The sequence below is a fragment of the Monodelphis domestica genome, chromosome 2 (assembly GCF_027887165.1).
Source record: "Monodelphis domestica isolate mMonDom1 chromosome 2, mMonDom1.pri, whole genome shotgun sequence".
NCBI classification, from domain to species: Eukaryota; Metazoa; Chordata; class Mammalia; order Didelphimorphia; family Didelphidae; genus Monodelphis; species Monodelphis domestica.
The window spans coordinates 452,665,731-452,684,535 of record NC_077228.1 but is presented as its reverse complement, the minus strand read 5'-3'; the positions used below and the strand labels follow the sequence as shown (position 1 = coordinate 452,684,535).

The following is an 18,805-nucleotide window of genomic DNA, read 5'->3' as shown; positions in this document are numbered from 1 at the left end:
TTGTTCAGGTACATACAGATGCCTGGAACTCTCTGCCTCCTCATCTCCACTTCCCTGGCTTCCTTCAAGTCTCAACTAAAGTCTCATTTTCTGCAAAGAACCTCTCCCAGTCCTTCTTAATCTTAGTCCCCTTCCCAGACTCATGACAAAAAAAAAAGTTATCAAATCCAAAGAAGGAACTGTTGGACTCTGATTGCATGAAAGTATGGCCATCCTCCATTTTTTTTCTTCATGAGTTTTTGTTGTTGTATGTGTGATGATATGTGTCTTCTTCATGGCATGAGAAATATGGAAAGGTGCATTGCATGAAAGCAGTGGTATAACTGATATCAGTATTTACCACCACAAGATGGTCAGGGAAGAGAAGGAATCTGGTTTGCAAAATGCCAGAAAACAATTGTCAAAAATTATTTCTATGTGTAGTTGAAAAAATTAAATAAAAAATCTCATTCCCTTCCCTGATATTGTCCTCAATTTATTCTACAACAATCTTGTTGATGCATAATTATGTGTATTGTTTTCCCTATTCGACTTTGAGCTCCTTGAGAGTTTCCTCTGTCTATTGCTTTTCTTGCAATTCCTAGAGTTTAGCACAGCACTTGATTTATAGCAGGGGTCCCCAAACTACATCCAGGGGGCTACATGTGGCCCCCTGAGGCCATGTATCCGGTCCCCACTGCACTTCTGGAAGGGGCACCTCTTTCATTGACGGTCAGTGAGAGGAGCACTGTATTACCGTTGCTCACGTACAGTACTACTTCTGGTGACATAATCCTTTGTGTGGCACCTTAGAAAGAGGCTCTGCCAAATGATTAGGTGGCTGAACAATAGAAGACATCAGCATGGTGAGAGGAGATCTGGGAGAGGAGATTCTGCACTGTGTATACTGCTGCCTTGTTAGGGTTAGGGTTAGGATTAGGTTTTTATAGTCTGGCCCTCCAACGGTCTATGTAACCTTGGACAGATCGCTTCATCAGTCACTTCTCAGGGCAACTCTCTAAGAGTATTTATTGTAGAGAAAATGCCAACCTGTATCAGTAGAGTGAATTTCCTCATCTGGGGAATCTCTACAAATGAAATCAAAGGGTCCAGCCCTTAGTCCTATCTCTGTTTTCAACACAGGAATGATTGGCTTTATTTATTTTGGGGGGAGAGATATTCAACTTCCATACACTCTTCATGGCCAGTGCCCAGGAGGTCTGGCTCTTGACATATTTGGGATGCAAAAAGGCTCAATCCCAGATTCCAGACATGTTAGTCTAAAGATAACAGTGTTAAATGTTTATCTGGCTTTCTTTCCATTTTTGGTCTTCAAAGCAGAACTGCAACTCTCTGATTTTACAAGGTAAGCAAGGAAACTTGTATTAGGGTCGGAGAGGTAAGTGGTCTTGTTTAAGAAAAACAGCCTGTTCCCGATTCTATGCCTTTTTAAAAATTAATTTGTTACATTTAAATACCCAGTTTAACTCCCTTCCTCCAACCATTCCTCCTTTATAGAAGGCATTGTGTGACAAAAAGATATATGTATATATAAGGAAGTGGGGATTAGGAAGGCAGTGGAGGGAAAGGGCATCCCAATGGTGGCTGCTCCACGTGTTTGAAGAAATGCTTCATTTACTTCTGGATTATTTTGTGTATGATGATTAAGGGGACATAGCTCACAGACCTCTCATTATGTGGCATAGCTGGGGACCCTATAGGAGTCTTGGCTTGGCACATAGGATACCAACCAAAGAGTTGTTTAGTCTGTGTTAACTAGAGACTAGAGAACAACCACTCCTCCCCTGTAGCACTGAAATGAGGGAAACTTGGATATTTTTTTCTCATCCATACAGAAACCATTCATGCTACCAAGTCAGCACCACATGTGAGACATCTCTTCATTATGCCCTGACAAAGCCTCCCATTTTCAAAGCCAAAATTAAATTGCTGGTAAAAATTAAGCGATGTTCCTAGCCTTGTCTTTTCTTGTGTGATGACTGTCTCCCATGGCCAAGGGCCTGAGCCATCCTGAGTTCTCAAGAGAGGGCATGACCCTCTGTGGAAACTGAATGGCACCCAGAATGGCTTATTCAACCTCACACCCCTCTTCTTCAAGGACAGAGATGTGGACAACCTCACATTTTCTAAACCTAGCCCCATGGGGGAAGTCTAGAGTCAAATATAGTTAGCCACATGTGTTACCAATTATGATATTTGCAGTCTTTTGGGGGAATTGCAGCTCCTGCTGTTAGATTTGATTTGCTAACCAGTTTCTTTCCACATAAGTGTTAAATTTATGACTTTAATTTTTTTACAGGGAATTAAAATGAATGTTGTGACCCTATTTGACACAGCTGGAAATTATTTGTTGCAGAATTAGGCCTGATAATCCCTTGCATAGTGGTTCTCTACCCACAGCCTCTCTTTCTCTCCTTCAGCTTGTTTGGATGCCCTAGGTTTTATTTTCCCAGTTACAATTCCTTTCCCTTCCCCTGTTCTATCAATCACACCATGGTGTTCCAGAAAATGATCAGTCTGATAAAATATCCCATTACCCCCTCCAACTCCTGTCCCTATCTCAAATCCTGAAACTTATGGCTTCTTTGATGATTTGTTGCTGAATCTGTTTGGGAGCTCTTGTCAGTGTTTATTACTCCTCTCTTGGAATAAAACCATGTTTATGAAGTCCAAATGAAAAGAGTTTCTTTTTTCTGGCAGCTTACACTTTAAAGCCTGGCTCTCTGACAAGAAGATACATTTCAGGACAAGGAAGGAACTCATTAATATTTTTAATCCATTCAAATCTTGTCTCTCATTTGGATTTGCCTGACACAAGCAGATTTCTTCTCTTGGCTTGGACTCTCTGAACTTGTCGGGCTCGACTTCCAAAGCCCAGGGACTGCAATGTTTCTGCCAAATACTTCTGGCAGGGGGACACACAGAGCAGCACCAATAACTTGGCATCACCCCCTTTTAATAAAAAACAAACAAACAAGTAAACATACACACATATTATATATATATATATGTGCACACAAAGCGGGAGAAAATAATTGCTTATCCAATTAAGAAAATACAACAGTGGGGAAGCTGTTCCCAGCTTTCTGATTCTTCACTCTCCTCTGCCTTCTTGGTCAGCAACATTCTGCATTCTATAGAAAAACACTTCCTCTCTATTCCCCCCCTGCTCAGCTGCCTCATAGGGCCTCCTAAGATTATCAGAACACACAGAACAATGATTGATGGTCAGAAGGAAGCAGAATAAGTGATCCGACTCCTTTCTCCATCCTTCTCCCCTGTATCTTCTTCACTCTTGGTGAGCCAGTGACCTTTATCTACAAGCCCCAGTTGAGCACTTATGTGTGAGGAAGAATTTGCCTATCAGTAATGACGATGAGAATCACAACAATTCTGTCACCTTCTGTAGATAGTGTTTTTAGCTTGGAAGCATTTTCATGTGTATTCCTTCATTTATTGTGCTCTTTTAACCTCTCCCTTGAATGTTTCTTTTCATGGAAGCTTTCTACTGGACTGTAGGGAGAAAGGGACATCCTCCCCCTCCTTGTTTCCCTCTTCCAGTTGGACGTAAAGGGAGAATCTATAAAGCAATTCTCTGCTTTACACATATACTTTTGGGGGCAGGCCTAATGAATGCAGAGGAAAGAGGAAGGAGAAGGGAAAAGGATAGCTTCAAGGAAGGAAGAAGAAGAAAGAAAGAAAAGGAGGAATAGAACTCATATAGGGTGAGATGGTAGAGTGCAGTCAACCATTTCTTAGAATGCCACAGATTGGTGTACCTTGCTCACTAAGTATGGAGGACGCAGCCTTCTTACCTACATGTGTGTGATTCAATCAGTGGCCATTAATTTTCTCATATGTGCCTAGCACCATGGACAATGGAGAAGACACAGTCTTCCTTTTTAAGCATCTTTAATCCATTTGTGTGTACAAGAAACCCAGCTATGAAATAATTAGTCCCCAATATAAGATGATTTAAAATTAAGTGCTTAATTGTGCAGACCAAATTATATGTGCCATGAGAGATGAAAGAAAAAAAGATGGAAAATGTAGCAAGGGAAGCATTGATGGAGGAAGGGAATACTGAGATATGGGAAACAGCTAGGTGGTGCATTGAGTAGAGTGCTTGAATGGAGTCAGGAAGACCTGAGTTCAAATCTAACCTTAGACATGTATTAGCAGTGTGACACGAGGCTAATCATTTAACCTCTGTCTGCCTCAATCTTCTCAACAGTAAAATGGAAATGATAATAGCACCTGCCTCCCAGGGTTATCATGAGGATTAAATGAGATATTTTAAAGGTATTTAGCACATGGTTGGTTGTTGTCCTTTGTACTTAAAGAGTATGAATGACACCAGGAGTGATCTTTTGACTCATGCAGAAATTATATTAAGTGAGGCAAAGTTGCACAAAGTTGTACACTTCACTCTTTTTTTTTCCAGAGTCATCAAAGTCTAGTGGCAATGACTGGTGATGGCTTGGGATGAGGGGAGGACCTTGGCTTTTCTGGCACATAGTAAGCATTTAATACATGCTTATTTTTCCCCTTCCTCCCTTGAAGAATAGACTTTTAGTGTGTGTGCATATGTTTGTGTGGGTATGTGTATCTGTGTGCATGTGTTAGAGGGGGGTGGGGGAGAGAGAGAGAGAGAGAGAGAGAGAGAGAGAGAGAGAGAGAGAGAGAGAGAGAGAGAGAGAGAGAGAGAGAGAGAGAGAGAATACGGTAAATAGAGAGGGGAATTTGGAGTCAGAGGGACTGAAAGTCCAGCTCTCCTGTTCTCCTTAATAAAGGAATTACTATGGGCAAAACACTTAACTTCTCTGGGGCTCAGTTTCCTCATCTATAAAATGAGAGGGTTAGACTAGATGATTTTTAAGGTCTTTTTCCAGCTCTAAATCTCTTTTAATGCAACAGGGGAGAACATTAAAGGGGAAAAGTAGACCCAGGCTCAGTGTGATCTCTAAGCATGATGAAAATAGGACTTTGGTCTTACTTACATGGTAGGCAGAGACTCCACTGAGTACTTCCAGAATAGCCTTCTGGTACAGAATGACAAAATAGAAGAATAAGAGGCATGAAGAGAGAGAGTTACCTATGGAATCCTGTAGGAGGTGGGTGAGTTTGCTGTTGCGGTAAGGAATGTGACCGCGGTGCTCTGACAGGGCTCCTAGAACATCTGCTAGGGCTGCTAAGCTTCGATTGATAAATGAGGTCTCCCTCAGGACAGTCCCTGTCACTCCAGACATACCTAAGGGAAACCAAGCCACACTCCATTCTTACTTGCCTTTTGAATTTAAGGGGGGTTTGGAGGGAAGGGGGCGAGGGGGCTAAATACCACAGAGTATCATTGAAAAACTGTATCCAAAAAATCAGAATAAAGATTTCACAAGAAAGATCTTCCTCCTGTAGTTTTATTTAGTGCTGTTTCACATGGAGAGTATATTAAAACAATCCATTAACTTTCCTGTAATGAGCTACATAGCCACCAGTGAAAACTCTTGGCAATCAAAACCAAGTGTTCCTTTATAATGTGGGCTCTATTTTTCAAATCATTATTTCTAGACTGAGGCAGGAGACTACAATTGGGAAGGAAGGAAGGAAGGAAGGAAGGAAGGAAGGAAGGAAGGAAGGAAGGAAGGAAGGAAGGAAGGAAGGAAGGAAGGAAGGAAGGAAGGAAGGGAGGGAGGGAGGGAGGGAGGGAGGGAGGAAGGAAGGAAGGAAGGAAGGAAGGAAGGAAGGAAGGAAGGAAGGAAGGAAGGAAGGAAGGAAGGAAGGAAGGAAGGAAGGAAGGAAGGAAGGAAGGAAGGAAGGAAGGAAGGAAGGGAGGGAGGGAGGGAGGGAGGGAGGGAGGGAGGGAGGGAGGGAGGAAGGAAGGAAGGAAGGAAGGAAGGAAGGAAGGAAGGAAGGAAGGAAGGAAGGAAGGAAGGAAGGAAGGAAGGAAGGAAGGAAGGAAGGAAGGAAGGAAGGAAGGAAGGAAGGAAGGAAGGAAGGAAGGAAGGGAGGGAGGGAGGGAGGGAGGAAAGAAAGAAAAGAGAAGAAGGGAGGGTGGAAGGAGGGGAAGAGAAGGCAAGAGAAGGGAAAGGAGAATGGGGAAAGGAGAGGGAGCAGGATGGGAGGGGAAAGGAGAGAAGGGGGGAAGGGCAAATAAAAGTTGACCCATTAAAAATTAATGAAGATTAAAAATAAAACTGCAAAGGATGTTAAAATACAAGGACTCGAGCATCTTTTCCACATTTTCCCAGCCTCTCCATTTTGCAGACAAATTGGGTTCAAGTTAAGTGCTATCATGCCAAAGAGATCACTTCTGAAAGGGCCAACTTACCAATACATTCACTGCCAGCCAAGTCCACAAGTTGTAACTTGGTTTGGACTTGTTTCTGTTGCTCTGTGAGGTCCAGGGGAGCTGATGCTGGAGAAGAACCTCGAGGAGGGAAGCTGGGCTTCTCACCTTTCATTACTTTCTGAGGAGTGGTGCAGAGTATCTCTTTACATAGCTTTTGACTTGATTGTTGATCTACTATAAGAGGGGAGAAAAACCACTGGTGTTTTGTAAGATAAAAAGATGGCAGGGAAAATACAAATTCATTTCACGGGGGCTGCTGCTGTTGAACCTTCAGCTCAGAGCCAAGAGTTTCAGTGTATTCCTGAGTTTAAAAACCTGTTGTCATTCATTTTGTATCTTATGTATGGGTTGGAAAAACTGAAATGTGATAATTAGTGGTTTCTTTTGGCAATAATGCCAAAAGTGGGGGGGGGGGAGTGGGATCATCATTTGTTTGTTGGATGTTAGACTAATCTCTAATTGCCAATACTTGTTTCAAGACAAATTAACAATGTTTTCCAGAGGGGTTAAGTTACAGTATGAACAAATGTTTCCATTTTCATTAACACTAGAAACAATTATTGTAGGCAGAAAAAAGTCTATTCTCAGTTTATAGGTTCCCAAAAAAAGGAGATTCCATTGCCTCTCTGATTACCCAATGCAACAAGCCTCAATTTTCTTAATGCCAAATTTAAATTCTTTAGGTTAAAATGGAAGTCCATTTCCTCTTGTCCTATTCTTAAAAGCAACAACCACTAGAGGGTCAACCCTGGGTCTTGACCATATTGGGTCCTTAACAGTTGTTTGCTGAGTTGAATAGCAATGATATTCTTCAAGTTTTTCAAGATTATACAACTCATTTTCTTTTTTTTTTAATTTGTTGTCCGTCCTTTCTGTCATATAATCAATTCTAAGTAACTGTTCCAAGGCAGAAGAGTGATAAGGACTGGGAAATTATTGTTAAGTGGCTTATCCAGGGTCACACAGCTAGGAAATTTCTGAAGCCAGATTTGATTCAAGACCTCCCATCCCAAAGCTGACACTCTGTCAGTAAGTGGTGGAGCCACTTAGTTGTCCCTACAATTCTTTTTTTTTTCTAAACCCTTACCTTCCATCTCAGAGTCAATACTTTTTTTTTTTTTTGGTTCCAAGGCAGAAGAGTAGTAAGGCTAAGCACTGGAGGTTAAGTGACTTGTCCAGGGTCACACAGCTAGGAAGCATCTGAGGCTAGATCTGAACCCAGGACCTGGCTCTCAATCCATGGAGCTATGCAGCTGCCCCTACAATTCATTTTTATGGATTTGTTTAGTTCACTACCTCAAAGTCTATAAGTAATGTGGCAATATTTTTGGTATTTATTAAAGATATAGACACAGTACAAATACATGGCAGAGAAAAATAATCACAAGAAATCTCATTTTACATGAGCATTTTGCTACTAGTAGCATTTTTTCCCATAGAAAACATAGTCCCTGGCTGTGGTTTTGTCAGGTCTTTTCCCATGAGATTAGTCATAAATTTCTGGCCACCCAATCTCATCATCTGCTGGGTGTGCCCTACCCCTCTAAACAAACAACTCAATTAAGTTCAATTTAGCATTTATTAGACACTTATTATTTGCAAGGCATTAAGACACACACAAAAAAACAAGAACAACCCCTTCTCTCAATATCATCTTCACTGTAAGTCTACATGAAATATATGCAAAGTAAATATAACGTAATTTGGGTATCAGAGGAGGGAAAGCAGTATTTGGGGAGATTCAGCCAAGACCTTGTGTAGGAGGTGTCCATAAACGGAGCCCTACAAGAAGCCAGGAATCCCATGAAGTGGAAGTCAGAAGGGAGATCATTGCATGCGCAAGGTGGGAGCTGGAATGTTATAGGTGGGGAATAGCAAATAGACCAGTTTAAATGGAATGCAGAACTTTGTGAGAGGGAGTAATGTGAAAGCAAGCTGTACCGAAAGGATGGATCCAGGTTGTCCAAGGTATCCATGCCAAACAGAGAAGAGAGCCTTCTATCCTCGAGACAAAAGAAATCCACTGAAGCCTCATGAGAAGGAAAGGGACACCTTAGGGTAGAACTTTGGAGAAGATGTCTATTTAGAGAGGATGATCAGGAAAAGAAATAATAAGCAGTGTGAGAAGAAACTAGGGAACTGTGGAACAAGCGATAGCTTATAAATAGAAGGGAATACTTTTGTGCCCTAAGAATTGATAAATGAAGTGATTTTAGAACCTGGGAAGATTTTTGTAAAAGTATACAGACTAGAATGAGAAAAATTAGAACATTTATATAATAATAGCTACTTTATAAAGACTTCAGAACTCTGACTGATGCAATGATCAATCACAATTCCATGACATTCATGGTGAAATACGCTACCTGTCTATTGAGTGGTAATGGACTTAGGGTACAGAATGGAACAAATGTATTTTGGGGATATGACCCATATGAAAACTGATTTTGTTTGGCTGAATATTTGTTGGAAGAATTTTGCTTTTCTTGCTTTTTCAGTGAGAAGCATTGGGATAAGAAGGAAAGAAACTGACAATTAAAAAATAAAATTCAGTTTTAAAAATTAGATAAAAGATTTCTAACAATTAGATTTATTCAAAATTCAAATGGGCTGCCTTGGTCAGTAGTAGGTTTCACTAGCAAATGCTAGATGACTTCTTGCTAGCTGTGGGAACGTATCCTGTTCAAGTACAATTTGGTCTAGTTGGTCTCTGAGCTCTCTTCTACTTTTGAGATTCTGTGGGGGGCAATAAGATGATAGAGACCTGTAACTCTTGAGAACCTTGGCAGTAAAAAGATATTGGTCAAGCAGGTAAGAGAACCAAAGCCTTTTGTTTGTTTTTAAAGATATCATGTAGTAGGTTTATAGATAGAACATGAGGCACCAGTGAACTTGTTGGTGCAAGAGACCAAGGGGAAATAATGGAACAAGGCCTTAAAAAAGCTGGAGGAGATTAAAATCATCTATTTTTATAGCATTTTATATAGTTTACAAAGCATTTTATTCACAAAAACTCAGTGGTGTAGGTAGTACAAGGAGCAGTATGTTTATTCATTCAAAAGAGAATAGCAAAAAGGGAGAAAGAATTGGGAAGGGCAGGGCAAGTAGATTAAGAAAATTAGTTCCAAGCAAAACCAACAGTAAGGATATATAAAGATACTGAAAGTTCTTTTTGAAGTGGCAAAGAATTGAAATCTGAGGGGTGACCATTGGAAAATGTCTGAACTTGTTACAGAATATAAACATGAGGGAATACTACTGTACAATAAGAAAATACAGATACGTATGTATGTATGCATTACACAAACACATATATACATATATTTCTTTTGGACATGGCCAATGCAAAAACTTATTCTCCTTGACTATACATGTTGTATGTGGTGGGTATGGGATGCTTTCTGTAAGAGAGGAAATTCAGATTCAACATGAAAGAAAAGCAACCCAAGTATGGGAGGAGCAAGGGAAGACAGAGAATTCTGGGAAAGAACAGAAGAGTTGAGAAGATTCAAAGCAGTTACTTCACTTCTCTTTGGGAAGTCCTCAAGGGTAGTTGGTCTAAGAGAAATCTCTGAGGCAAAGGACCTTCTGAACATTAACCATCTCTCTGTGAATCCCAAACCCCTTGGATCCAGTTGATGAGAAAAGGAGTGGATAGGACTTTTATTAGAAAGCCATCTGTCCAAAGAAGACTTTCCTCTCCAGCCCCTAAAATTCCTCCTTGAACTTCATACTACAACCAGGGTAGAAAGAAGTCAAGACAGCTCTCACAACTGACCTAGGAGGGTCAGGCTGCCTGCCTTCAGGATTTGGGGAGGGGATCAGTTGTTAGCCCTTAGGGATCTCCTACTTCCCACTTCCTGTTTCCTTGTCCAACACTCCTATTTTTCCTATATTGTGTGTGTCCCTTTAGAATAAATAGTTATTCCTTAGATCAAATGCCTGCTTCATAATATCCAGGGATAGAGACCTGAAACTTGGGGTGGAGAGCTACACTTCCTCTTCAAGGAAAAAGAATCCGTTTCAGTCCTTGACTTTACATTCAACCCAGTCTCTGAAGAAATATATTCTGTAATTCTGAAGACACTAGTGCTAGTTTTCCTAAGGAAAGAGAGGGGAGGAACAATCTATCCCCCCTCTCCACCTTCTTGCTCCATTCCATCTCTCTCACTCTCTATTCTCAAGGTATACATAGTGGGTGGCTCTATTTCCCCATCCATTACAGCTCATTCTCTATTGGGAGAAGGAAGAGAGAAAAAGATTTTTGATAGAAAAAATAGAGTTCTGAGGGGACACGTGTGTCATCTCCCCAAACTAGAATGTAAAAAATTTATCCTTGTTTTAGTCCTTTGTGAATGTTCATTTGGGTTTGGCTTTTTAATGTTTCCTTTAATTCTTGTGTTTGAATTTCAAGGAACCTCTAGATACAGACCCCCTCATCTGTCCTCTCTGGATCTGGAATCCAGAACGAGGTAGTAGGCAAAAAAAATCTATTAGTTGGAATCTATTCTTGCATCTTGCATAAGGTTGTGGTGATCTATATGGGTCAAGGACCTCATCTTCCCCTTGGGTACTAAAATGCACGAAACTCCTAGCTAGACCTCATACCCAGAGTCTTTAGATTTTTCTGTCTCCCTATGCCAATCAGGGCTGGATAAATGACTTGCTGTGATTTCTTCTTGTATTTCTCAATCAAGATTCATTCTGGTTCATTATCTAGATCTATTTGAAGGAGTTTTGGAGGAACATTCACTGTACTTTTCCCTGATACTTTGCTTTCTTGGCTCTGCCCAGTATGTGTATTCTTGAAGATAAGGAAATGGAGGCTCACAGCATTTGAGTTACCCAAGAGCACATAAACTGGTAAGTGGTAAAACAAGAACTTAATCCCAGGTGTTCTGGCTCTGGGAAAGTGCATGTTACTACACCAGCTGTCATGGCTGGACCAGTTGGACATGTGGCAATCTTCCTCTATGATAGAAGGAAAGATATCAAGGATAAAGGAAATTCCAAATAAGTAGAGCTGTACAAGGTGGATTGAAAGAGGTAAACTGGGAATTAAAAGGACCTGTATTTTATTCCTGGCTCTGCTATGGCCTCAAGAAAGTCATTTAACCCCATTTAGGCCTGAATTTCCCTACTTGCAAAAATGAAGGAATTGGACTTGGTGACCTCTAAGGTCTATCCTGTATTCCTATCTTGCATTAGTGGCTCCCATATGATGAACATCTAGACTTTCTTCTTGGACTTCTTGGAATGTTGGTTTTCCTGGATTCTCTGATGGATCTGTGACTTCATTGGTGAGACTATTCCCTCCATCGACACATATTGATTTGTACAGCCTAGTTTCATAACATGGGAGCAAGTTGGTCCATAACTTTTGAGAGTCATGATGCAGAAGTAAATGACCAGGAAAGATTCTGAGGTTAAATTGTGGTAATCTAGTGCCCATCCCAATTTCTTTCCTCTCCTTTTTTTAAAATTTGTTTTTAAATTTTATTTATTTATTTATTTGTTTTAAAAATATTTTTTCATGTTTACATGATTCATTTTCTTTCCTTCCCATCCTTCCTCCCCCATCTCAAAGTCAAAACAAATGTTGTCACTTGATATTTATTTCCATATTATTCATTTTACTATAGAGTGATTTTTAAAGGACTAAACCCCAAATTGCATACCCGTATATACATATGATAAGTGATATCATATGTTTTGCTTTTGCATTTCTACTCCCATAGTTCTTTCTCTCAATGTAGATAGCATTCTTTTACATTAATACTTCAGGAGTTTCCCGGCTTGTTGCATTGCTACTAGTAGCAAAGTCTATTAATTGGATTTTTCCACAATATTTTACTTTCTGTGTACAAGATTCTTCTCGTTCTGCTCATTTCATTCTGCAGCAGTTCACTGCGGTCCTCATATAGAAAGCCTCCAGATATCCTTTTAGCATGATAGTATTCCATTACCATCATATACCACAATTTGTTCAGCTATTCCTCAATCAATGGTTACTCCCTCATTTTCCAATTTTTTGCCACCACAAAGAGTACAACTATGAATATTTTTGTACAAGTATTTTTCCTTATTATCTCTTTGGGGTACAAACCCAGCAGTGGTATGGCTAGATCAAAGGGCAGGCAGTCTTTTAAAGTTCTTTAAGCATAATTCCAAATTGCTTTCCAGAATGGTTGAATCAATTCACAATTCCATCAGCAATGCATTAGTGTCCCTATTTTGCCACATTCCAACCAGCATTTATTACATTCTTTGATGTCATATTGGCCAGTCTGCTAGGTGTGAGATGGTAGTTCAGAGTTGTTTTGATTTTCATTTCTCTAATTATGAGAGATTTAGAACACTTTTTCATGTGCTTAATTGATAGTTTTGATTTCTTTATCTGAAAACTGCCTTTTCATGTCTCTTGACTGTTTGTCAATTGAGGAATAGTGCTTTTTTTTTTTTTGTACAATTGACTTAGCTCATTATAAATTTGAGAGATGAAAACTTTGTCAGAGGTTTTTGTTAAAAAAAAGTTTTCCCAATCTGGCCTCAGCCACTTCCTAGCTGTGTGACCCTGGGCAAGTCACTTGACCCCCATTGCCTAGCCCTTACCACTCTTCTGCCTTGGAGCCAATACACAGTATTGACTCCAAGACGGAAGGTAAGGGTTTTTTAAAAAATAAATAAATAAATAAATGAAGTTTTCCCAGTTTGTTGTTTCCCTTCTAATTTTGGTTGCATTGGTTTTGTTTGTACAAAACCTTTTTAATTTAATATAATCAAAATTATTCATTTTACATTTTGTAGTATTCTCTGTCTCCTTCTTGGTCTTAAGTTTCTTCCTTCCCCAAAGATCTGGCAGATAAACTATTCTATGTTAACCTAATTTGTTGATGATTTCCCTCTTTATATTTAAGTTATTTACCCACTCTGAGTTAATCTTGGGAAAGAGTGTAAGATGTTGATCTAAGCCTAATTTCTCCTATACTGTTTTCCAATTCTCCCAGCAGTTTTTTTCAAGTAGGGGATTCTTATCCCCAAAACTGGGATCTTTGGGTTATTGAACACTATCTTGCTACTGTCATTTACTCCAAGTCTATTCCATTGATCCACTCTTCTTTCTCTAAGCCAGTACCATATAGTTTTGATGATCACTGCTTTATAGTATGGTTTGAGATCTAGTAAAGCATCCTCCACTTTTTTTATTGTTATTTCCCTTGATATTCTTGATCTTTTGTTCTTCCAGATTAACTTTGTAATACTTTTTTCTAATTCTATAAAAAAATGTTTTGGTAGTTTGATCGGTATAGCACTGAATAACTAAATTAGTTTAGATAGGATTGACATTTTTATGATATTAGCTCTTCCTACCCATGAACAATGAATGTTTTTCCAGTTGTTTAGATCTAGTTTATTGTAGTTGTATCCATATAATTCCTGAATTTATCTTGGCAAGTAGATTCCCGGGTATTTTATCTTATCTGGAGTAATTCTTGCAGCTGGTTTTTTTTTGGAAACATATAAGAATGCTGATGATTTATGTGGGTTTATCCCATTCCTTTCCAATATGTTCTGTGTAGCTTTGGATGCAAGCACCCTTCCTTCCCAGTTCACCAACCTTTAAAACTCCAGTATTCACTTTTACTCACCTCAGCAACACACATGGGTAGTCATAACCTTGATCTCTTCACTAAATACAAGGGTCAGACAACCTTTAAATCTTTATAGTGACAATCCCACAGGACAGCTGGGGGGTTCAGCTGATAGAGCACCGCAGTTCAAATTTGACCCTCAGATACTTCCTAGCTCTGTGACCCTGGACAAGTCACTCAGTCCTGTTTGCCTAGCCCTAGCTCTCCTGTCTTAAGGTTTTTATGAGGACGGAAGGTAAGGGTTTTTAAAAAAGAAAAAGAAAAACTGGATAAGCCCTGTGCAGAGTCCTTATTCCATCAGGAGAAAGGGCACACAGATACCACAGAAGACTATATAGTGAGGGCATGCTGGGGTGGATCAAAAGCCTGTTAAGGCTCCAAGAGATCTGAGCCTGTAATGCAATAGAGAGTCACAGGGGGTAAAGACAAACCTTGCATTTTTCAACTTGATTCAGTAATCATTAATTAATACCTACTATTTTCAGGAGAAACAATGAAATGCAACTTATTTTAGAAAGAGTTCCTTTACTTACCATAGCTATCGAAAGGGACAGACATTGTGAGAGTAATTGTAACTACCAAGTGAGAGCGGGAGGAATCAGCATGAACCAGTGTGGGATGTCTCACTCGGAGTTGCAGACTTTTATTGATAAGCTTCATAAATTCAGCAGGGCTTTCCACAAGCCTAGAGAATGAATCATTGTTAGGCAAGAGCTTTGAAGAAAATGAAGTGTTCTACAGTTAACTCACCCTTCTAAGTTTGCCTGGGGCCAGGCAGGGAGATCATCCTGTCAACCCCTATTCACAACTTCTCAGACACAATATAACTTAACAGAATTCCATTATATAAACTAGTTAGTTTGTTTAAAAAATAAGTCTGAAAACCCAGTTATCAAACACATTATAATTAAAGTCAAAGCAATTTCACGTGCTCTGTAGTATATATTTAACAACCAGCTTGAGGGGATAATCTAGATTTTGCTCAGTGGTTTGCACAAAAATATTACCTTCACATGGGACTACTGGGTTTTCTATATTTCTTTAAAAGTGGTTTCTATTCATATGAAGGATTAACAGAAATTTATTGAAGGCCTTCAGAAAATGATGGCTACATATCCGAATCTATAATCATTGTCTTCTCTGACTATCAATTAATATCTCATTGATCTTGGCTCACATTTCTCTCTCACACACACACTCTCTCTTTCTCTCACTCAACTACTTCAGTTATTTATTTATTTTTACTAATAATTTTTCTAGCATTTATTATTAGACTTTAACAGAGTCATTACCAGTCAAAGATCCAAAATGTAGTAACCTAAGAGGGGTGTGGGGCCAAAGTGAGAGCAACTTGAAACAACTACAAATGTGAGCGGGCTTATAGACAAAGTTAACACTTAGAAATTCTTACTGCTCTGTTTGAGAATATGTGTAATGTGTAATTCTTTCCACATTTTAAAATTTCCTTCTCTCTTGGATTTCAAGTATTGGCCTGCCTCTGGTTTAAGCAAATCTCTTAGGTGAAAATTTAGATTAATAAATTATATAATTTAGATGAATAAGATATGTAACTTTCAAGTAACTATTTGCTCAGTAAAATGATTCTTCATTTCTTATTTTATGTAATGATAATAACAATAACTAGCATATATTTTTTAAGTTTTCAATGTGGTTTTAAAATACTTTATTTTATCTTTATAACAGCCCTGAGAGATAGGTGCTATTATTATCCATATTTTACAAAGGAGAAAACTGAGGCAGGTCGAGGAGTCTCTGATTTGCCCCAAGTTACACAGCTAATAAGTATCAGCAGCTAAATTTGAACTCAGATTTTCCTGATTCCAAATTCAGAACTCTACCCACTGAACCACCTAACAATTGCTATAGAAACCTTTTCAAATAAGAAGCTCCTCTAATTCATTTGACATAGGATTCCTTTTATATCTGCTCAATTTACACAAACTATTTATAAACATATTTGTAACATAAAGTCAGCTACCACTCTGCTGCATCATTTAAAGAAAACATCATGGATCAGTTGACTTATGAAGACCAAATGTAAAGTTTATAACTTGTAGAGTCATTTAAGAAAAACAAATCCCTTCCACAGAAAAGATACTCTGGATAGTGTCTTCAGTAACCCAAACATTGCTGGCTTTGGAAGTCAAGTACTTTGACCTTTTTGACCATGATGATATGGCATAATAGATTGGGAAGTAACAATAATCTTGCTTGGGCACCTGTTACCCCATTGATGAAAAGCTCGGCATGGCTGATCTGGATGGTTTTCCCACTCTTACTTACCTGGCAGAAGAAGAAACATTTCCAAAGGAGGTTATATGTTGTACTCACTCATAGGTCAACAGAGGCACATTGCTCTTTCCTTCCTTGGTTGTGATTACATCCCGCTTCACACCAACTATTGTTCCAGAGCTATCTTTGGCCAGAAGGTCAAAGAGTTCATTATTATATACTTCAACTATAGAAACTTCAACCCTGGGGTTCACCGTTGGGTTTTTTGAAAGAAGTCTAGATAGGAGTTGGAGAAGGATGAAGGAAGGGAAAGAGAAGAGAGAACAGGAGAAAAAAATAGATAAGATAATAAAACAGACCAAGGAACATTTCACTGCTTATTGCAAGATGGATAGAATCCCATAAATCTTTTAGATTCATAAAGTCTAATCTTATGATAATTTTGTGCTAACATCAAGTATATAAACCCAATAAGGACACAGACATGATCTTTAAATTATGACTCAAATAGCTATTGGGGACAAAGATTTTGTCTGGGCTATAGTCAAACTAACTATTAACAATAGGTACTTTTAGAATGAAGAGCACAAAAGGCATGTTTCCTTGATATAGACACTGGTATATGAGTTTTTAGCACCAGATAGATTTCCAAGGGCAGCAAGCTTGGCAGCTTTTAGCATTGCTACATGGTTTCTATGTTCCCTTGAAATACATTCTATTTTTGTTGAGATTTATACAGTTATCCTTATTTTTTCCACAAATCTTACAATTAAATAGCACTTTTTAAGATGCCCTCTCATGACCTTAAAATTACTGTTACCTAAGCCAGCCCATTCAGGCAGGACTTTGCCATATTATCTGGGGATGGTTATCTAGTACTTATGTATAACATAGAGCCATGCTTTATTCCAGGGCTGTAGGTAAGCTTCAGAATACTGAGTGACTCCCAAATCTTTTTATATTCAAGAGTCACATGAAAGAATATTGTGAAAACTGTGTTGGGAGATTATAATATAATGGCAGGATTTCTTCCTACAGGAAGAAAATTCATCCTCACTCTCTCTTGGTCAAGCACCTAGTGGAGTTGGTTTTTCAGCCATACTTTGAAAACAAATGACCAAAGACAAATCCAAAGTAATGGCAAGAAACTATGACAGTAGTGTCTAGAAAGAGCCAAGACTTATGAAAACCACTAAGAAGAAACCAACAAGTTTTCTTTTTGTGTGTCGATGCGGATAGTACTCTACTATATTCAGTTAAAAGTCAAATGAGGAAGATGTGAGCCTAGAATTTATGACAGATGTTTTAATATTAACAAGCAAGAGAAGGAAAGCAGTTTCTATTTTCTTTCATCTTCATTATCAAGGAGAATGCTCTTCAAATTGCAAAGGGCAGAAGAAATTGAATCTCAAAGGAGGAGATGAGGTAATATGCACACTGCTACTTCCTTCAAATGAATTTGTCTTTAAACCTTGACAATCATAACTGAGAGATCTGAAAAAAACTGGAAATAGGATCCCTCTGCTATCATAACATCATCTCTGAGGAATCAGGAAAACTGAGAGGAACTGTTGAACACTAGAGATAGATCTACCACCACCACCTTCCCCACCCCCCCCCAAAAAAAGAAAGGTAAATTCCAGAAACCATAGACCAATGAGCGTGATGTTAACCTTATACAATTCTAGAATGGATAAACAGCTTGTGAATTCTGAGGAAAGAAAACAGAGAGAACTGAACCGTTTCATATCACACTGACCTAAATTGGTTTCTTTTTCAATTCCTTCCTTTAATATGCTTTTTGGTTTTGTTCTTATTGATTTAGGCTAGCAAATAATATGGAATCAAAATTCTTTATCTAGATTTCAGTTAGAGATTTGACAAAATCTCTCTCATCTTTTTAAATTTTATTTTGGACACAACTAGTGATTTCTGTAGTTCAGGGAACTTTTGGAAATGCAAATTTGTGCCTCCACTGTAACATATGATCTTACAGAGGTGCCAGGAGCACTGAACAATTCACTTACTTACTAAGGTGCCAGAATCAGTATAATGCATCAAAAATGGCTCTTGAACCCAAATTTTCTTGACTTCTGGGTTATCTCTCTGTCCACTATGCCATGTTGCCTATCATCATTATGGATAACATGGGAAAAATGTGATCTGGCTTCTAAGGTTCTTTAACATATACAAAGATTGGGAACTGAGATAGGTTTTGAAGCTAATTTTTGATACTCAAGAACTTTTTAAAAAAGTTTTTCTTTAAAAAAACAAACATTTCCCTTCTTTAGAACTTCTAATTATCTATAGAGACAGACATTTGTTAGATGAAAGCTCTCAAGTGCAAAATAAATTACCAGCACTGACTTTAAAATTCTTAAAATCCAAATGAGTTGAGCAAGGGTCAATTTTCTTGACCCCCTTTGGAGAAATTTCTCACTTCATATTTTAATTAGCCTACTTTCTGCAATCAAAACTATTCATTAAATATATTCCAAATCTAATAGATTTGGAATCTCTCATCATACTTCTGAAAGGTTCTTTCTGAACAGTC

At 38.6% G+C, this 18,805-nt stretch overlaps 1 protein-coding gene across 1 annotated transcript in view; it reads right to left on the bottom strand.

Moving 5' to 3' along the window:
- Positions 1-2,756: 2,756 nt before the first annotated feature.
- KIF25 (kinesin family member 25) overlaps positions 2,757-18,805 on the bottom strand; it is a 134,388-nt gene continuing 118,339 nt past the window's right edge. Inside the window, exons 11-15 of the mRNA XM_007484911.3 lie at positions 16,351-16,527; positions 14,532-14,683; positions 6,326-6,520; positions 5,096-5,251; positions 2,757-2,952 (exon numbers count right to left, since the gene is read on the bottom strand). Coding sequence (XP_007484973.2) covers positions 2,795-2,952; positions 5,096-5,251; positions 6,326-6,520; positions 14,532-14,683; positions 16,351-16,527 — 838 coding nt within the window. The 3' untranslated portion in view covers positions 2,757-2,794. The remainder of the gene's footprint in view (positions 2,953-5,095; positions 5,252-6,325; positions 6,521-14,531; positions 14,684-16,350; positions 16,528-18,805) is intronic.